This window comes from Vulpes lagopus, chromosome 10, assembly GCF_018345385.1.
Source record: "Vulpes lagopus strain Blue_001 chromosome 10, ASM1834538v1, whole genome shotgun sequence".
Taxonomy (NCBI): Eukaryota; Metazoa; Chordata; class Mammalia; order Carnivora; family Canidae; genus Vulpes; species Vulpes lagopus.
The window spans coordinates 18,681,475-18,699,292 of NC_054833.1; the positions used below are offsets into that span (position 1 = coordinate 18,681,475).

The 17,818-nt window shown below is 43.4% G+C and overlaps 1 protein-coding gene and 1 pseudogene across 2 annotated transcripts in view; both read right to left on the reverse strand.

Annotated features, from left to right (window-relative positions):
* Window positions 1-4,244: 4,244 nt before the first annotated feature.
* The window catches only part of LOC121500007 (desmoplakin), a 45,771-nt gene continuing 32,197 nt past the window's right edge, over window positions 4,245-17,818 (reverse strand). Inside the window, exons 16-24 of one of the 2 annotated variants that reach the window (XM_041771385.1) lie at window positions 17,343-17,509; window positions 16,735-16,873; window positions 16,037-16,230; window positions 14,616-14,778; window positions 14,077-14,160; window positions 12,826-12,933; window positions 12,242-12,340; window positions 9,193-11,487; window positions 4,245-8,184 (exon numbers count right to left, since the gene is read on the reverse strand). In XM_041771385.1, coding sequence (XP_041627319.1) covers window positions 4,933-8,184; window positions 9,193-11,487; window positions 12,242-12,340; window positions 12,826-12,933; window positions 14,077-14,160; window positions 14,616-14,778; window positions 16,037-16,230; window positions 16,735-16,873; window positions 17,343-17,509 — 6,501 coding nt within the window. In that variant the 3' untranslated portion in view covers window positions 4,245-4,932. The remainder of the gene's footprint in view (window positions 8,185-9,192; window positions 11,488-12,241; window positions 12,341-12,825; window positions 12,934-14,076; window positions 14,161-14,615; window positions 14,779-16,036; window positions 16,231-16,734; window positions 16,874-17,342; window positions 17,510-17,818) is intronic. The other variant, XM_041771386.1, reaches the window with a different exon arrangement.
* Window positions 13,749-13,848, reverse strand: LOC121501062 (annotated as a pseudogene).

Sequence of the window (17,818 nt, forward strand, 5' to 3'; positions counted from 1 at the left end):
CCAGCCGTCGTCACGTGCTCGGGAGGGCCTATGGGGAGAGGGCGGGGGCGGGAGCTGTCATTGAGGGAGGTGTTCCCGGGTCCTTTGCAGGCTCGTGCGAGTGCTCCGGGATGCTGCATTGCCCAGCCTCCCTCTCCCCACCAAATTTTTATTTTATTAAAAAATTTTTTTTAGTTTTATTTATTTATTCATGAAAGGCACAGAGAGAGACTGAGAGGCAGAGACCCAGGCAGAGGGAGAAGCAGGCTCCATGCAGGGAACCCGATGTGGGACTTGGTCCTGGGTCTCCAGGGTCACGCCCCGGGCAGAAGGCGGCGCTAAACCTCTGCCCACAACTTTTTATTTTAAATTTTTTTTTAAGTTTTATTTATTTATTCATGAAAGACACAGAGAGACAGAGAGAGGCAGAGACCCAGGCAGAGGGAGAAGCAGGCTCCATGCAGGGAGCCCGATGTGGGACTTGGTCCTGGGTCTCCAAGGTCACGCCCCGGGCTGCAGGCGGCGCTAACCGCTGAACCACCCGAGCTGCCCCCAACTTAAAAAAAAAAAAAAAAATTTGGTTTATTCGCCCTCTCCTCCGCTGCCCCGGAGATGCTCAGTCCTTCCGATGAGGCCAGGCCGCGTTGGGGTGAGGTCTTCTTGCAACAAACAGCTCCCGGGGGCGCTCCCCCGCCCCATGGCCTCCCCCGCGGAGCCTGCCGGCGTCTGCTCCGCCCTCCTCTTGCACGACTGTGAGGTGGCGGCCACGCAGGAGATCAGTGCCCTCATTTAATGTTGAACGATCCTGGCCAGGCGTCTTTGGGAAGGAGCTGGCCACTGTTGGCATCGGGAGCCTCGAAGCAATGGAGGGGCTGGTGGACCTGCCCCAGCGGCTGGCGCTGCACCAGCCAAGGTCCTGCCCGGTCCGCCCCTGCTGCCCCTGCTGGGAACAAAGTGGAAGCAAAGAAGGAAGAATCTGAGGAGTCTGATGATGACGTGGACTTGGTCTTTTTTTTTTCTTTTCTTTTTTTTTTACTAAACCTCCTTAACCATGTTCAATAAAAACCTGAACTTAAAAAAAAAAAAAGGTTTATATCCACAGAGAAGTTTAGAGTGTACAACGAGCGTTTGCACAGCCATCCTCCAGCTCATTAACATTTGTTTTCTCCCTCTCCACATACACACACAGCCCCACGTGCTTGTTTTTGCAGAATTATTTGAAAGTCAGTTGCAGCACCTTCAACCCCCAAATATGTCTGTATGCATCGCCTTGAGAATAAGGACATTGTCCTAAATAGCGACCGTACATGGTCAAACCTAAGAGAATAATTTGGGAATATCACCCGATGTTCAGTTTATATTCAAATGTCCCTGGTTGTCCTCCCAAATTCCTTTCAGAGCCATTTCCATTAGTTTTTCGACCCCACAAGCTGTAATTGGCTATTGTCGCCTTTAACCCGACAACGTCTCCCCAACCTCCTTTTCAAATTAAATCACTGAATTTTTTGTCTGGAGCTGCAGCCAGGTGTCTTGTAAAATGTTCCTTTCTGGATTTATCAGGTTATTTTCCCATTATGATTAGGTTTTTTCCCAAGCATTTTTGCAAGGAGGTGTGTGTGACTCTTTATTACATGTCACAGAGAACATCTATCTTAAATTCTCCTTCTATTAGTGATGCTACATTTGATCATTTGATAAAGGTAGATTATTTTATCGCTCTATTGTAGGACATTTCCCTCTGCGGGATGATACGTTGAGGCCGTATGTCTTATTCCCCAACAGACTCAGTCCTTCAGTGAATCTGTCATTATGTTAGGAGTTATAAATGATTCTCGAATACATACTGTCATGGTTTCTATATTTGTTAACTGGCATTCTTACCATAACTTGATTTTGTTGTTCACTATGGAATCAAGGGATTTTAAAAATTATTAATATAAGGTTTTAAATTCATTATCACATACTCCATTACCATCATAATTCTTGCTGATGCTCAAATTGTCCCAAATTTGACCAGTGGAAGCCACTTTAAGCACTTCGTGTCTCTTTGATGTGTCCCAATAGTACTGGAGTACCTCCTTTTCCTTGCTTTGATTAACCCAAGCTTACTTTGTACATTTCCTATCCAAGACCTGGAATCAGCCCTTTTGATTTCCCCAAGTGGCTTTAACTCCCAGAATCTAATCCCTCTTATATTATGTATTTTTACTTTTTTTCAAGCCTCGTGCCAAATCTTTGCTTCCCTTTGGGCCTGCCTCTATCAGATGAAGAAACTGTGGAGGGAATTTTAGTACAATTCTCTCACAAAAAAAAAAAAATTATGAGTATAAATAGGCAGTACCCAAAAATACAGAAATAGGCCAATAGCTGCAAACAGATGTGGGGTAAGGGAGGAGTTCCAGTTTACTCTGCCTACAATATCCCTACTTTTTATCTGTATTTACATGGCTAGCCCAGCAGCATTCTAGAAAATGTGACTTTTTAGAGGTGTAATGACAGTCATTGAAAAACTATATATATATATATATACACACACATATAATACATATATGTATGCACATATGTGTTTATATGTAACACTTTAAATATATATCTTTAAATATATAACCTTAAATATATATATGTATTATGTATATATATATAGAACTTTTCTGTGGAGGCACGCTGTAGGTGAACCAAATCAAAATTAGCCAAGGATGTCCTCTGGGACAGACCATCTCACCTCAGAGCTTAATGACAACTTTGACAACAGCCTAGAGGTATATTCTTTCAACCTGAAGAACTGCTTTACATTGATGCTTATTAATCTGTTTCATTACCATTTTTCTAGGGACTTCTGACCTGTTCTAGGAGTCTATTATAGGCTGAATTGTGTGTTGTCCCCATCCCCACCCCAATTCATGTTGGAGCCCTAACACCTAACGTAACTGTATTTGGGGATAGGGACTATAAGGAGGTAAAGTTAAATGAGGTCATAAAGATGGAGCTCTAGTGTGATAATATTCAAGTCCTTCTAAGACACACCAGAGCTCCTTCCCTACCCCTTACTACCTACAATCCAAAAAGAGTGCTTTCACTAGCAACCAACCTAAGACTACCTTGGTCTTGGCCTCTGCAACTATGAAAACATGAATTTAACTCACATAGTCTGTGCATCTTCTTATGGCAGCCCAAGCTAACCGACAGTCTCCTAGCTCTAATAGGAAAATCTTTCTTCATTTTGCCCAGCACAGCGCTTACCCCTTATTTTTCTCTTCCTTTTATTTTTTTTTTTTGGGGGGGGGCTATTTTTGTACCATGTGTCTCTACCATGGGATCCATAGCTTCTGGCACAATGTGTAGCACACGGAACTCAATACTTAGTGAATGATGTTAATTACAAGTCCTCCAGATTGGGGGAGGAGCAAGAAGAAGAAAAGGAGGTGAGACAAGAAATGAATGCTGTTTTCGTCCAAAGTCCAAAAAGCCCCCGATAATTTAAGTATTACCTTACATATGATCTTTTTTGTTCAACATTAGCATTTCACTTGTTTTCTTACTTTCTGATCTGTACCATAAAATGTTTGATTAATACATACTGCTGATATATGAAGGTTGTCCCTCTGATTGCTTTATATGTGTTTCCTGTCCCACCTAGACTATAAATGTTTTGAAGTTAGGGGGCTGGTAAAGTCTATCGAATCCTCATAGTACCCAGCCTAACAACTAGACATAATAAGTATTCAGAAAGGTCATGTTGATTTAATGACAAATGTCTGAATTTCAAAAGCTTCTCTTTGATACAAAGAGCAGGCTTATATCTCATTGTCTTTCAACAAAGAGCCAAAACCACACCAGGATTCATTTTTATAGATTCAAGGACAATTCTTTCCTCTTAGGGGACAAAATGAAACCCCACATATCCGGAGAATATTCAAAATGGAATCTATCTTTTTTAGTGGTATTATGGTGACTTTTGCCCATGCTACTTAGAATTTATTGACCAGAATAAACAAGAACTGGGTATTGACGTATGGCCTGGCATTTTTACACAGGGTTCTTTCCGAGGACTCCACCTGACAAACCAAGGGGACTTGAGAAATGTCAAAGAAACTACAAAAGAGCAACTTCCAGCAAGAATTCAGAACTAAAATAGTTTTTTTTTTTTAATGGTCTTTCTTAATAGGTACTTGGTAAACAGAAGGTATTGGACATCTTTTACAATGAGCAGAACTATGCTGATAAATACCTTGTATGTATAAAAGTAAGAAATGAAAACGCAAAAATTTCAAAAGTCTAAAAGTTTATTGCCAGAATAGCAAACTTCATAAAGACACCTTTTTAAAGTACATAGTAAATGACAAGCAAAATAAACAGAAAACTTTGACCAAAGAAAAGCAAAGATTGCTGCTATCATGCACATATAGTCAAATTAAGACCAAACCAAACAAGTGCATTTAAGAGTATATGGGTTACACAATCCACAATCTAAGACTAAAGGAGACTCATTCCAAAACGTTTGGGGTGGGGTATTCTAGGGAGAATGGGAGGAAGAATTTTCTCCTAATACAGAAAATGGAAATATTTAGATGAGACACAGAATGATGACTAAAACATCAATGATCAGCTTAATTTCATCTTCAAGAATAGAAATCTGGATTATAGGCCAAAAGAAGTACAAGAATCGACCAAAAATCGAAACATAGAAGGAACAAACTCAGATTCAATTTGTGCTATCCTTACAACTGATTACCGCTTCATACACACTACAGCCACTGCGTGACATACTCCGGGTGAGCTAAGGAGAGAAAAAGCCAGAAGAGCCTTTACTATTTGATTTCAGCCAGAGTCATGTCTTCTTAATCATGGAAAGCTCTATCACTATACTGCAAGCACTATAGTATTTGCCTTTTGTTAGTATTTAGTAAAGTGAAAAATTCACATAAACAAAGCCAAGGAAATAACAACTGACCACTAGTGCCCAATAGAGCTACTGCTAAAGGAGTAGGAGTAAGAGTAGGAGGCGTTCCCAGTTGCATCAAAGCTTCCTCTCCGGGACCCACTGCGGGAACCAGAGCGAGAGCCGGAGCGGGATCCGGAGCGAGAGCCAGAGCGGGATCCGGAGCGGGAGCCTGGGGCAGAAGACATGTTGTAAGGGCTAGGCAAGCCCTTAGACGAAACAGAGGCGGCCTCCAGGAGGCGAAGGCCGGTGATATCTTCCACCATGGAGCGATTCATGGCATCCTTATAGGAGATTTTCAATTTGGTTTTGGGGCAGGTCAGGATTTTGGCATAGGTGCTGGTGTCTTGCAGCCTTTGAGCTGCTCGGCCATCGATGTACCCCTTCCTGATGGCTTCTTCTGTGCTTATCCTCCCATGTACTTCCGGATCAACAAGGCCCCCAGTGAGGTACTGGAACTCCAGGAAGCGCTGACCTGCCTCATAGGGGAGCCATTTTTCTTTCACTGCCTCTGCGGCTGACATCTTCTTCTTTCCCTTCACGCCTTCGAAGCCAATGAAGGCTTTCTGAGCGGGCTTCAGCCTGGTGGCCATATCTTGGTCAATCAGGCCCTGGGAGACTGCATCCTGAAGTGACAGCTTCTGACCGCTGGTTGGGTGGATGATGCCACCTGTGCAGGCCTGAGCCTCCAGGAGCCTCTGACCAGTGATGCTATCGACAATGCCCCTCTCTATTCCTTCCGTAATGGAGATCTTCTCTAAGTTTTCTGTGTCAAAGATGGCGGCAATGGGGCTCAATTCTTCCAGGGGGTCAGACAGAGAGCTACTCCTGATGGTTATGTTCCTGACACTGGATATGGTAGAAATCTTACTTAGGGACTCGTGTCGGGAGTTGCTAAAAACGTCATCGCTGATGCTACTAGCACCTATGCCACCGCTGTTGCCAATGCCATTTTTCAAGGAGATCATATCAGCAAACTGAGTGAGGCTGAGGCTGCCAGATCGGTACTGATCAAAGAACTTCCTGTCAATGAGGCCCTTGTCAATGGCATCTTGAATATCATACTGACTGCCTGTCTTCCTATCGACCAGGACCACCCTGGTGGAGCCGTCAGATCCAGTGATGGTTATTTCTTCCCACTCACACTCCTGCTCACACAGTTCTTTGAAGGTTTCGTAATCAATGAGGCCCTTCTTATAGGCCTCCTGAACAGACATCTCCTTGTTGGTTTCTGGGTCAACAATGACTACTCTACGCTTCCTGAGGGTATTCTTTTGTGATGTCTGGACCTCCTTCTTCTTTTCTTTCAAGGGCAGAAGACAGAGCCCTGTCTCATCATCCTTGATACACCTTTCTTTTAGTTGCAGATAGGTCAGATTTTCTTCTGTGTTGGGGTCAAAAAACCCTTTTGTATCATCACTTGGGTCTGAGAGAATTTCACTGAGCTCCTCATTAAAGTAGCCCCTCTTGTATGCCATGTCAACTGGCAACCGATGGCTCTCCTTCGGGTCGATGATCCCGCCTGTTGCGATCTGTGCTTCCAACAAACGAATGCCGTGGCCCTTTTCGATGAGTTCCTTGTTCATGGCTTGGAACAAAGAGATGATGTTTCCTGTTTCAGGATCGTTATACCCCGTGACAGCTCGTTCCGCAGACAGGAGCTTCTCTTTGAACTCAATACCCACCAGGCCTCTTTTGTAGGCTTCCTCCACCGGCAACCTCAGGTTGCTAACAGGATCCACTATAAAGCCAGTGGCTGCTTGGGCTTCCAGCAACTCCAGAGCAGTACCAGGTCGGACCAAGCCAATTTTCATGGCCTCATAAATGCCAAGCTTCTGTTTCGTGGTTTCATTGTATATGCCTGCTATGCAACTTGAACCCTGAAGGAAGTCTTTAATTCTCTCACCAACCTCATCATAAGAAATCTGACCTGATTCCAGTTCGTTTACAGTGGATGGTCTCAATATGCCAGAATCGACCAGCTCAGAGACGGTCACCTGTTGTCTGATTCCTTGGAAGGACATACTTCTCTTCTGCACCGACAGCAAGAGTAGGCCAGTGTGTGGTTCGATTCTACACCGTTCCCTCAGCTGCATGTAACTGACTTTCTTTTTGGTGACTGGATCCACAAAGTTTTTCTGACTATCTCGGGGATCATTCAGGGACCGATACAGATCTCTGTCAATCAGTCCACGGGCCAGTGCTACATCTTTTGGCAAAAAGACACTATTCACGGGGTCCACTACACCCCCTGAGGCAATCTGGGCTTCCAGCAGGCGCATGCCGGTTTCTCTGTCGATCAAATTTTTCTTGATGGCTTCCGAAACAGATACTGTCTTGCCCGAAAACGGATCATCGAAACCCGTGACCGCTTTCTCTGCTGTGTATATCTGCTGACGGTCATCGAAGTCAATGAGGTCCCGAGCGATTGCATTGTCAACAGTCAGCTTCTCGTTCCTGTGGGGGTCGATGATACCGCCTGTAGCTGCCTGGGCCTCCAGGAGCATGACTGTGGACTCCGGGGTGATTAACTTCTTTCTCTTGGCCTCTACTAGAGAGTACTTTTCCTTAGGGGAGGCAGAGGCTCCGGCGATCGCTCCGGCACCCCGAAGGAAAGGCTGGATTTCAGAAGCAACTTCTTCCACTGATTTTTTCCCTTTCAACAGTTTGTCCAAGGTTGTCTTGTCAATCAGCTGGCACTCATAGAGCTGCATCGCCGTCACCTTCTTCCTTAGCCCATCGAACACCAGCTTGGAGGAGTCAACTGTCCACTCGTACTCCGTCTGGGTCTCCCGATGGGACCCATAGGGGCGCTGCTTGAGCTTGTCGATTTCCCTCTGAAGGCGGGAGCGCTCGGTTTCCAACTGTGACTGCGTCTCCCTGGTCGAATCCTCCAACTTGCGCCTGTAACGTTCCTCGATCCTCTTGATCTCTGCCTGCAGTCTTTCGATCTCACTCCTAAAGCTGTTCTTCTCTCTCTCGCTCTTCTCTCTTTCCGATTCGATCTTCCTAATGGTCTCTTCCTTGCGGGAATACTGGGTTTTCCACTGATTGAGGTCATTCTGGATTTGCTGTTTCTCACACTCCAGGCGTTGTTTCACCCTGCTTTCGGCCTCTAGTGTGGCCTTCAGGCGAGTGAGCTCATCCTCCAGCCTCTGCAGCCTGCTCTTGTCCTGCTCCAGAACTTTGATTTTCACCAGGAGGCTCTCTCTTTCCTGCACCACCTGAGTGCACTGGTTCTTTGATTCCTGAATCCTATTAGATGCCTGGAATTTAAAAAGAAAGAAATGGGAAGAATAATGTTTTGATTATATCATATGGCGATCATAATTCAACTTCTTTCCCCACATTTAAAAAAAAAACAACAAACATTCATTTATTTGCCCTTCATCTGTGTTCCCCGGATACACTGCTAGTTTGTTATCTAATTACTTTATGGGAAGAAAATTCTGTAGATATATGCTGCCACTTTGATAAATGGCTTCATACTATATTTTTAGAAGGAACTAGAGAAGTCGTAGACCTCTCTTATTCCTAACAAGAATTATGGTTTGAAAAAATACAGGGAATTTTGTTTTAGGTTATCACACCTGCTACACCTACATCCCACCTGTTATATCTATACTAGTATGTACAATAAAGCAAAATAAATCCATAGACGTATATGGACCCCACACCCAGCCCCACACAAATATTGTCTATAGAAATCAAATTAGAACTTAAAAGAGCTATTTTTTTAAATTAGGGGTTAAAAAAAGAGAAGGCAAACAAAAAGAAACATATTAGGGTTGTGATCAAAAGGGAATAGAATAATTAATGCAGGAAAATGCATGCAGAAAAATCACATAAGCAAGAAAGAAAAGGTGATTTTAAAACTGCAGAAAAAGCCCCTTTCATATGGCTTTTACTTAGAAAAATGTTCATTAAAAATGCAGTTCATAGCTCACTAAGAGCTATCTTCTAAAAAATAGAGTGGAACATACAAGAGGACAAGCTCCGAGGTGTCATACTCGTGCTAATGTTCGAAAAGCATGGCCAAACAGAAGTTACACGCAGATCGACGTCGATGCAGGGACAGAACAGAACGGCAAACAGCACTGAAATTACTTTAAAGCAGCGGCCTGGGTTATGACAGATGTTAGCACAGCAGTAAGAACAAAACTCAGATTTTCTGTGAGCATCCGGTCCCAGCAGCAGGAGCACAGGTGAGACTAGAAGAAAGAGCGCAAATTATTTGAAAGACAGTGAAGCTGTGATCAAATATTTGTGAATACCTCCAAAGCCTGCTTTTGGAATTTCTCAATTTCCTGTCTCAAATTTTCCCTCTCTCTCTGTAAATCATTAATCAGCCCCTGCAGTTCCAGGGTCCGGTTGTTGCTGATCTGCAGCTGGCTCCTGAGTTCAGAGATGGTTGTGTTTTTATCGCTATCCGCCTCACTCCGGCTCCTCCTGAGGTCGTCGTATTCCAGCCTGAGGTTCCGAAGCTCTTCCTCCAACATCAAGTGCTCCTTGGTCAGGTTCTCCGTGAGAGACTGCAGCCTCTCGATCTCGATTTTGCTTTCGTTCAAGCTCCTGCTCTTCTCCTCTATCGCCTTCTGGAAATGCTCGTTCCGCAGGTGAGCCTGCTTGACATTTTCCTGCTCCTGGAGCAGCTGCCGCCTCAGGGCCTCGACCTCCAAGGAGAGCCTTCTTAGCTCCTCCTGGGTCCTCTGCTTGTCCCTCAGGTGGCCGTCCAGCACGTCCCTCTGCTGCCGGAGATCGTCCTCGCTGCGTTTCTTGACGATGGAGGCCTGCTCCAGCTGCTGGGTCAGACTGGTGATTTTTATCGCCTGCTCCTTCAGAGACCTCCTCATGCCTTCCAGCTCGTCTTCCAGCTTCTTCCTTTTCGACGAGTCTTCCGACGCGGTCCTCCTCAGCCGGTTCAGCTCCTCTTCCACCTTCTGCTTCTGCAGCTGCAGGTCCTTCAGCGAGCTCTGGAATCGTACAATGTCCTGGTCCTTCACGGTCCTCTCCTGGGAGACCCTCTCGTAGTCGATCCGCAGGCGCGTGAGCTCCTGCTCCTGAACCTTCAGCTTGCTTATAGTCTCCGTGGCGCTGTTGTTTGCTTTCTGCAGCTCATACTGCGTCCTCTGCAACTTAGCGTTCTCCTCTTCCAGGCACTTGCGTGCACTCGTTTCCGTCTCGATCAATTGTTTCAGCCTCTCTATCTCCTTGTTCTTGTCCTGGATCGTCTTGGCGGCATCGTCAAGCGACTGCTTGTATCTCATGCTCTCCTCTGTGCGCATCTGAGTGACCTGCCGCAGCTCGATCTCCAGCTGCTGTTTCCTCTGAGACACTTCGGTGCCGGTGGCCTTTTGCTGCTGGGCGTTTTCTTCCACCCTCCTGAGATTCTCTGTGGTCTGGGCCAAAGTGTTCTTCAGCCGTTTGACTTCCTCTGACAGGCTCCGGTTTTCCCGGGTGAGGTGGTCTATCTGGGCTCGGTAGCCACTGGTGTCCTCCTCCTTCTGCCTGGTGAGCTGGTGGATGGTTGTCTTGGTGATGTTGATCTCCGTCTCGAACTGGTTTTTTAAGCTAATGATTTCCTCATCGTAATTGTTCCTTACCTTAGCCAGTTCATTCTCATATTCCCAGCGGCGCTTGGCCTCCTCCTGAAACTCAGCTTTGAGTCTCTCGATCTCCTTGTTTTTGTCCTGAATGGTCTTTGCAGCCTCCTCCAGGGACTGCTTGTGTCTCGCGTTGTCCTCAGAGCGCTGCTGGATGACCTGCTTAAGCTCGATCTCCAGATGCTGCTTCTTTTGCAGCATCTCGGAGCCACATGCTTTCTGCTGCAGGGCATCTTCCTCCGCCCTCCTCCGCTGCTCCGTGGTCTGCAGGATGCTGTCATTGAGCCTGACAATTTCATCCTTCAGATCTCGATTTTCCCTTGACAGTCGATCAAGCTGGTTTCTGAGATTCTTGGAATCGTCCTCTTTTTGCATGGATATCTCCTTGATGGTGGTCTTCGTAATGTTAATCTCTGTTTCATACTTGTTCCTTAAATTACTCATCTCCTCATTATAGTGGTTTCTTACCTTTGCCAGCTCATTTTCGTATTCTCTCTTCCGGGTGCCCTCCTCCTGCAGAAGAACCCTCAACCTTTCTATTTCGTACTCCTTCTCTTTGATGGCTTTCTCAGACTCCATTTTCTGCCAGCCAAGGCTCTCCTTCTCACACTGCCTCGCCTTCTGCAGCTGGTCATAGTCATTCTTCTGCTGGTCAAACCTGTCCTCCACGGCCTTCCTTCTTCGCTTCTCATCTTCGATCTCGTAAGTCAGCCTCGTGATCTTCTCGTTGAGTTCCTTTATTTGGCCATAGCACTTGTCCAGGTTTTGCTTCGCTGACTTTCCGTCCAGCTCCGCCTGCCTCTTCAGCTCTTCCAGACTCACAAGCTTGGCTTTGAACTGGGAACATTCCGCCTGGTATTTCTGTAGGTTCTGATCCAGAAATTTGTTCTTGTTGCAGTTTTCAGAGTTGGCATCTCGGGCCAGTCTGAGCTCCTCTTCCAAAACTTCAATCTTGGTATTTTTCAGCTGTGGAAATAAAAGCAAAAATTGTGTTGAAAAGAACACATCTCAGGTCTTAAGAAAGGACTTCTCCCCTCCCAGACCACCACGTGCTCTCTCAGTTCTCTCTACACGCCTGCACGTGCACATGCACACACCACACACACATAAGCACACATATAAAGAGTGATATGAGGCACAAGTTACTAGACAAAAATTCATGAAATCTGTATTCTCTTCCTAATTCTTCCATCAACTGTCTGTATGATCTTAGCACATGGTACAACACCTTTGCGTTTTCCCCTGCCTCATCTGTAAATGAGGTAATGTCTTCCAAGATGAAAAGCTTGAGGTTTCATAAATTATGTTTCCTTTGTGTCAAGATACAAAGTTTCCATATAAACTCAAGGCATGTATTAGAAATGAGGAATAAATAACAATTACTCAACCTAAAATTAAAATCCAAATCCAACCAGTCCAGGATGTTTTCTTCCTTAATTTAACATACAAACAAATAAAGCAAATTCCTTAACCAAACAGTAAATGAAATTAGTTTTTTCTCAAAAGGTAAAGGAGCTAGAATTTTGTAAATATTACTTAACTCCATTCAGAGCAGTATCCCGGATCACAGAACTACCACATGACTTGTGAACAAACTACATACCAGTGAGTGTGTACCAGTGAGTATGTCTAAATCCAGGTTATAATGAGGCAGTAATAATAAGGTTCTATTATTGCATTTCTTTTCTGATACGCCAAGGAAATAAAGTAAGTAAATTACCTTCAGATCTTCCAAACTCTTCAGCATCTCACTTAAGAATCTATAATAGTCTCCAGACCTTGTAAGTAGTTCTATGTACCGAGCGTGCAAATCTGCAGCCTTGCAAAAAAGGAGTGAAAAAAATTATAATTTAAACTTGAAATTATAAAGAGTGAATTCCCTTCATTCATGTGTGCTAATCCCAAAATCTAGAAGTACAACAAAGCAAAGGGCTGATAACAGTGTATTCCAACCTAATTGACTCTAGGTTGTTTCTCCTAAGCCACCAGATAAGTAATGCTGACACCTTTGGAAAGAAGCTGTCTTTTAAAGACCTACTAGACATTTTCCACTTTTGAAAAGCCTCTCTCATTAATCTCAAATTTCAGTCCAGTTTCTGCAAAGATTCTAGCATATATACAATAGATTCAGACTCCCACTGACCATTTCCTAAAATGCACAAGGGAGCATAACCTGCTATTAAGCCTGTTTTGAGTGGATACCCTCTAAGGGGTGAATTCAGAGTCTGGAGGGAAGACGGGAAGCAGGCAGGGAAAACAGAAGATGCAGGAGGGGCATTAAGAAATATGTCGTGACATATCTACCTCTTGCAGAATCACCCCAGAGGGAGACTGAACCATGGTTCTCTTGATAGGTATGTTCAGGAGAGTTTCCAGTCCTGAGGTGTACGATGCCAGCTGGAGTTCATAATCCTGCCCAATAAAAAAGCTTAAGATAAACATACTTAATAGACTTGAAAGAGTCTGACAGCTACGATTCCATGGCTTTAAATCATCTAGCTGTTTTTTTTTTTTTTAAGATTTTATTTATTCATGAGAGAGACAGAGAGAGAGAGAGAGGCAGAGACACAGGCAGAGGGAGAAGCAGGCTCCACGTAGGGAACCTGATGTGGGACTCGATCCTGGGAATCCAGAATTATGCCCTGGGCCTAAGGCAGGTGCTAAAACGCTGAGCCACCCCGGCGTCCCATCTAGCTGTATTTCTAATGACAACCCCAAAGGCTATCATGTACTGATAGTGTCCAAGTAGCTAATATCACATTAGTACACTAAGTAGTACATCTTTATACACTAAATGAAGATTTTTGCACATACTATCAGTGTAAAGAATGAAGACCAGCCCATTCCCACAGATAACTGCCAATGTGCAATGAATTCAAGTAAATGCATAACAAACTTTTTACAGTTTGTTCAGGAGAGAAGACAGAAAAGCCATAATTGCTATCCTCAAGAAGTTTATAGCCATTGGCTCAGTCAGTTAAGCACTCAAACTCTTGATTCTTGGCTCAGGTCATGATCTTGGGGTCATGAGACTGAGCCCCACATTGGGCTTCGTGCTCAGTGTGGAGTCAGCTTGAGATATTTTCCTTGCCCTCTGCCCTACGCCCTGCTCACATACATGCACACCAGTGCTCTCTCTAAAACAAACAAAAAACCCCTCTAAAATGCAGAGGTTTATGCTCTTTAAAGTAAATCATAAAAATAATGCACTTAATATTATATTTTTTAATATAATGGTACACTTCACTAATTTGCATGGCATCTTTATGCAAGAACCATGCTAGTATTCTCTGTATCATTCTTTGTTTTTGTTTTATTTTTTAAAGATTTTGCTTATTTATTCATAAGAGACACAGAGAGAGACAGGCAGAGGGAGAAGCAGGCTCCATGCAGGGAGCCCAGGATCACACCCAAGCCGAAGGCAGATGCTCAACTGCTGAGCCATCCAGGCATCCCTCTCTGTATCATTCTAATTTCAGTATATGTGCTGCCGAAGCAAGCATAGTCAACATTATTCTTGACGAAATCCCAACATTCTTTGTGAAACCAACATACCTTAATCGAATTTGCACAAAGTTCAGCAATTTTTTGTACTTCTTCTGATTTATCTCGCTTGCCACATATTTCATTGTGCAAGTTCTAAACAGAAAATAAAATATTTATAAACACCAAAGTGGTAAAATAATTTTACATAAATGTTATTTCATTGTTGAATAACTGTTTTTCCTCAGTCTATTACTACATTCAGTAACCTCACATTCTCACAGTTAAATCTTAGGAGATGAGCGTGTTTTCTATTCAAAAAAGAAGAACGCTCTTCAATTTTTCTCTAAAAGGAAACTTTCTAATCTATGCTGTTTTCTCATCTCAACACCTCAATGTACCACAATGTTACATTATTTCTATGTTCTTAAATGATTTCTTTGTAAATATCACAATTGTTTTTTTTTTTTCCCTTGGGGCCCTATGCAAGCATTCACAAAATGAACTAGTAATATTAAATATCATTTCGAACCTAGGCACTGCTATGAAAACCAGAGGAAAATACAGCTTACACCCAGTGTTATCTAAGGGAATGACAAATTGGTTTGTACCTTCTGCTCATTTAAAAATCGCATGACCGTGTTAGAGTCACCAAACTTCATGGATTCTAAGGAATCCTGGCGGCGTTTGGCATCGTAGAGCCACTTGCAGAAAGCCTGATAGTTATCGCGGTAATTCCTCAGTTGCTTGATTTGTTTCTCCAGGTCCCACAATCTGGAGAAAACAGATATGATAAAATTACTAAAGCAATGCTATCATTCCTGAAAGTATGAAACAGTTATTACATGGTATCACCCAGTAATTCCACTTGCTGCACACTCAGGAGAACTGAAAACACACATCCGTACGAAAAGTTATATTTGGGGATGGCTGGGTGGCTCAGTGGTTGAGTGTCTGCCTTCAGCACAGGGTATGATCCCAGAGTCCCAGGATCAAGTCCCACATCAGGCTCCCTGCATGGAACCTGCTTCTCCTACCACCGCCTATGTCTCTGCCTCCCTCTCTGTCTCTCTCATGAATAAATAAATAAAATCTTAAAAAAAAAAAGTTATATATGAATGTTCCCAGTGACATCTTTCATGATGGCCAAGAATCATCAATAGATGAAGGAATAAAGGAAATGTAGTATAGCCATATGATAGAATATCATTCAGTCATAAAAAGGAATTAACCACTGACACATGCTACACCATGGAGGAACCTTGAAAACATTGTACTGGGTGGGAAAAAGTCACAAAGGACCACATATTGTTTGATTCCATTCATACGAAAATTCTGAAATAGATAAACCTACAGAGACAGAGGGAAGACTGGTGGTTGCTTGGGGCAAAGGGTTGGGAGGTAATGGGGAGTGACTGCTAGTGAGGATGGGGCATTTTTTTAGGATAAAGAAAATGTTGTAGACATAGATTCTGGTGATGGTTACACCTTTCTGATACACTAAAATAAAATCCATTGGACTATACACTTTCAATGGATAAATTATATGACATATGAGTTAATTACCAATAAAGATGTTTGTAATTTTTTTTTCTAATCAATAAAGATGTTTGTTAAAAGTAGTAAAAGGAATTACATCAAAATTCAGGATGCTTTTAAACTCTCATTTGGAATAAGGCACTTATTTCTTTTGTATAGGATTTAATTTTCTTAAATTTCAGAAGAACACTCACTCAAAGCATCTACTCTCTCCAACAGTCCTAACAAGTCTTTCTAGAGGGCCCCAAAAGAGCCTGATCAATGGCTTCCATTTCTTCCTAAGAGCCTGGGGAGCACCTGGTACAGGTTAGTTCAAGCAGCTCATCTATTGTGACGTACCCACTTCCCATTTCCAACAAAGCTGCCTCCGGGCAGTCCGTGAACAAAGCGCCTCTTATGCCTAACTTACACTCTAAACTAAACCACTACTTTTATAGTAACATTATCCTGGAACAACCAAATGGGAAGAAAGTAAGGGAAAAGGTTGGCACACCTGTAGTCTATCTGTTTATCTATTTTTTGCCAGCGGTCTGTCAGCTGTGTGACTTTGTCACTGAACTTGCCCAGATCCAGGTCATAGAGAGGATACTGTTGTGAAGTCTGGGAGTGGATCTGCTGGGCTTTCTGCAGCTCCGTCTTCATGGTGGCCAACAATGACTTCTTCAAGTTCAAGTCATTCTTTATTTTCTGTCACAAGAGAAAAAAAGAGTACAAATTAATCTCTTGTAATAATCAATCCAGGAAAATATATTTACTGATTGCACTTCCAATATTTACGTCCATAACCTAGTTCCTTAGGCTACCACATTAATAAAAGATGCAATGTGTAAGTTTGTTTGAAAAATGCTAAATACCATACTCTATTCCATTCCTGAATAATTATAATGCGTAAGAATGTACTGAAGAGGAAGAGAAGTCCTGCAGTAAAGAATCCAGTTTAATTATATTCAACTCAGCATTCCTCAAACTAATCTCATTACAAATCAGCTTTGCATATAGTTCCTGCTAGCACCTTCTGGAAAACAATGTCCTAGAGATATGGACAGCCATCAACCATGTGTGACCAATGAAATCCAGTAATCCTTCCAACTCACAAAAACTTACTAAAACCTCAGGATTGGGGGCTGAACAGTCCTGCATTATTTCCCATAAGCCGGGGCACTGTGATGACTGAATAGAACTTTCAGTTACCTTCAGTCCGCAGCGGTAAGCTTCCACTTTATCCAGATCCAGGTACACGGTTTCCTCTTCGGTGAGTCTGGCTTCATACACCTTCAACATGTCTTCTGTCTGCAGGATAGCCTGGAGTAGAGCTCTCACTGTGCATAAGCTGTAAAGAGCAAAGAGGCCAATAGCATCGCCAGTGACACAATTAGACTTTGAACATCTGGCCTTGGCCACAATTAACAAAAGAATGTTAAAGCCAATAAAAATTTACTCTGCCTATTTTACAAGCTGCAGGAGCAATAAACTCCCCCCCATCCCTGACCCCCCAAACTCCAATCCACCCCCCTGACCCCTGCATCATGATTCAGACAGCCATTCTGAATTAACTAAAGATTTCGAAGTCCAGGCTCTTACAAGCATATGCCTTTAGCTGTAAGATATGTGAGATTTCACTACGGTGGAGTTAACGCCTAGGCTAGAGGCCCCTCTCTCAAGAGCACAGAAGAATGTAAGTAAGAACACAGAAACTGGAAGAAGGCAAGGCTGCAGTGAGTCGAGCAGAGAAAGCTAACGCAGTCTGACAAAATGAAGCTTGAGGAAAGCAAAATGTCTTGAGATTCGGTCGTGTTTACCTATTTAAGTAGCCATCTGTAACACCGTTGATGTTTTCCAGTTTCTGGAACAGTCCAAATACCTCATTCTGTAAATAGCAGTATTTTTCTGAGCCTCTGAAGTTAGCCAGCATATCTTTAAGCTGGTTGAGAACTTCAGCAATTGCTTGGGAATCATTCTGCACACTCTGTTCAAAAAAAGAAGGAAAGTGCTGGGGTTAGCTGTGTGATTCTTATCATTTTTTTTTCTTTTGTTTGTTTGTTTTGTCTCCAGCAAGCCCACTAAATGGAAAAGACTCAAGAGATAGAGTGGATATTTTATCTCCTTGTTCGGGAGGCCTTACCCATACTGTGTAAATGTGGCCCTCTTACTTAGGATATAGATCATGCATCTGCCCGTGGTGCCCAGGTGTGACTGAGCAGAAAAGATCATGGAGCAGGGAGTTGAAAGGGCTGTAGTCCCAGCTCTGTCAGTGACTTTGAGTTTTTACCCCCAC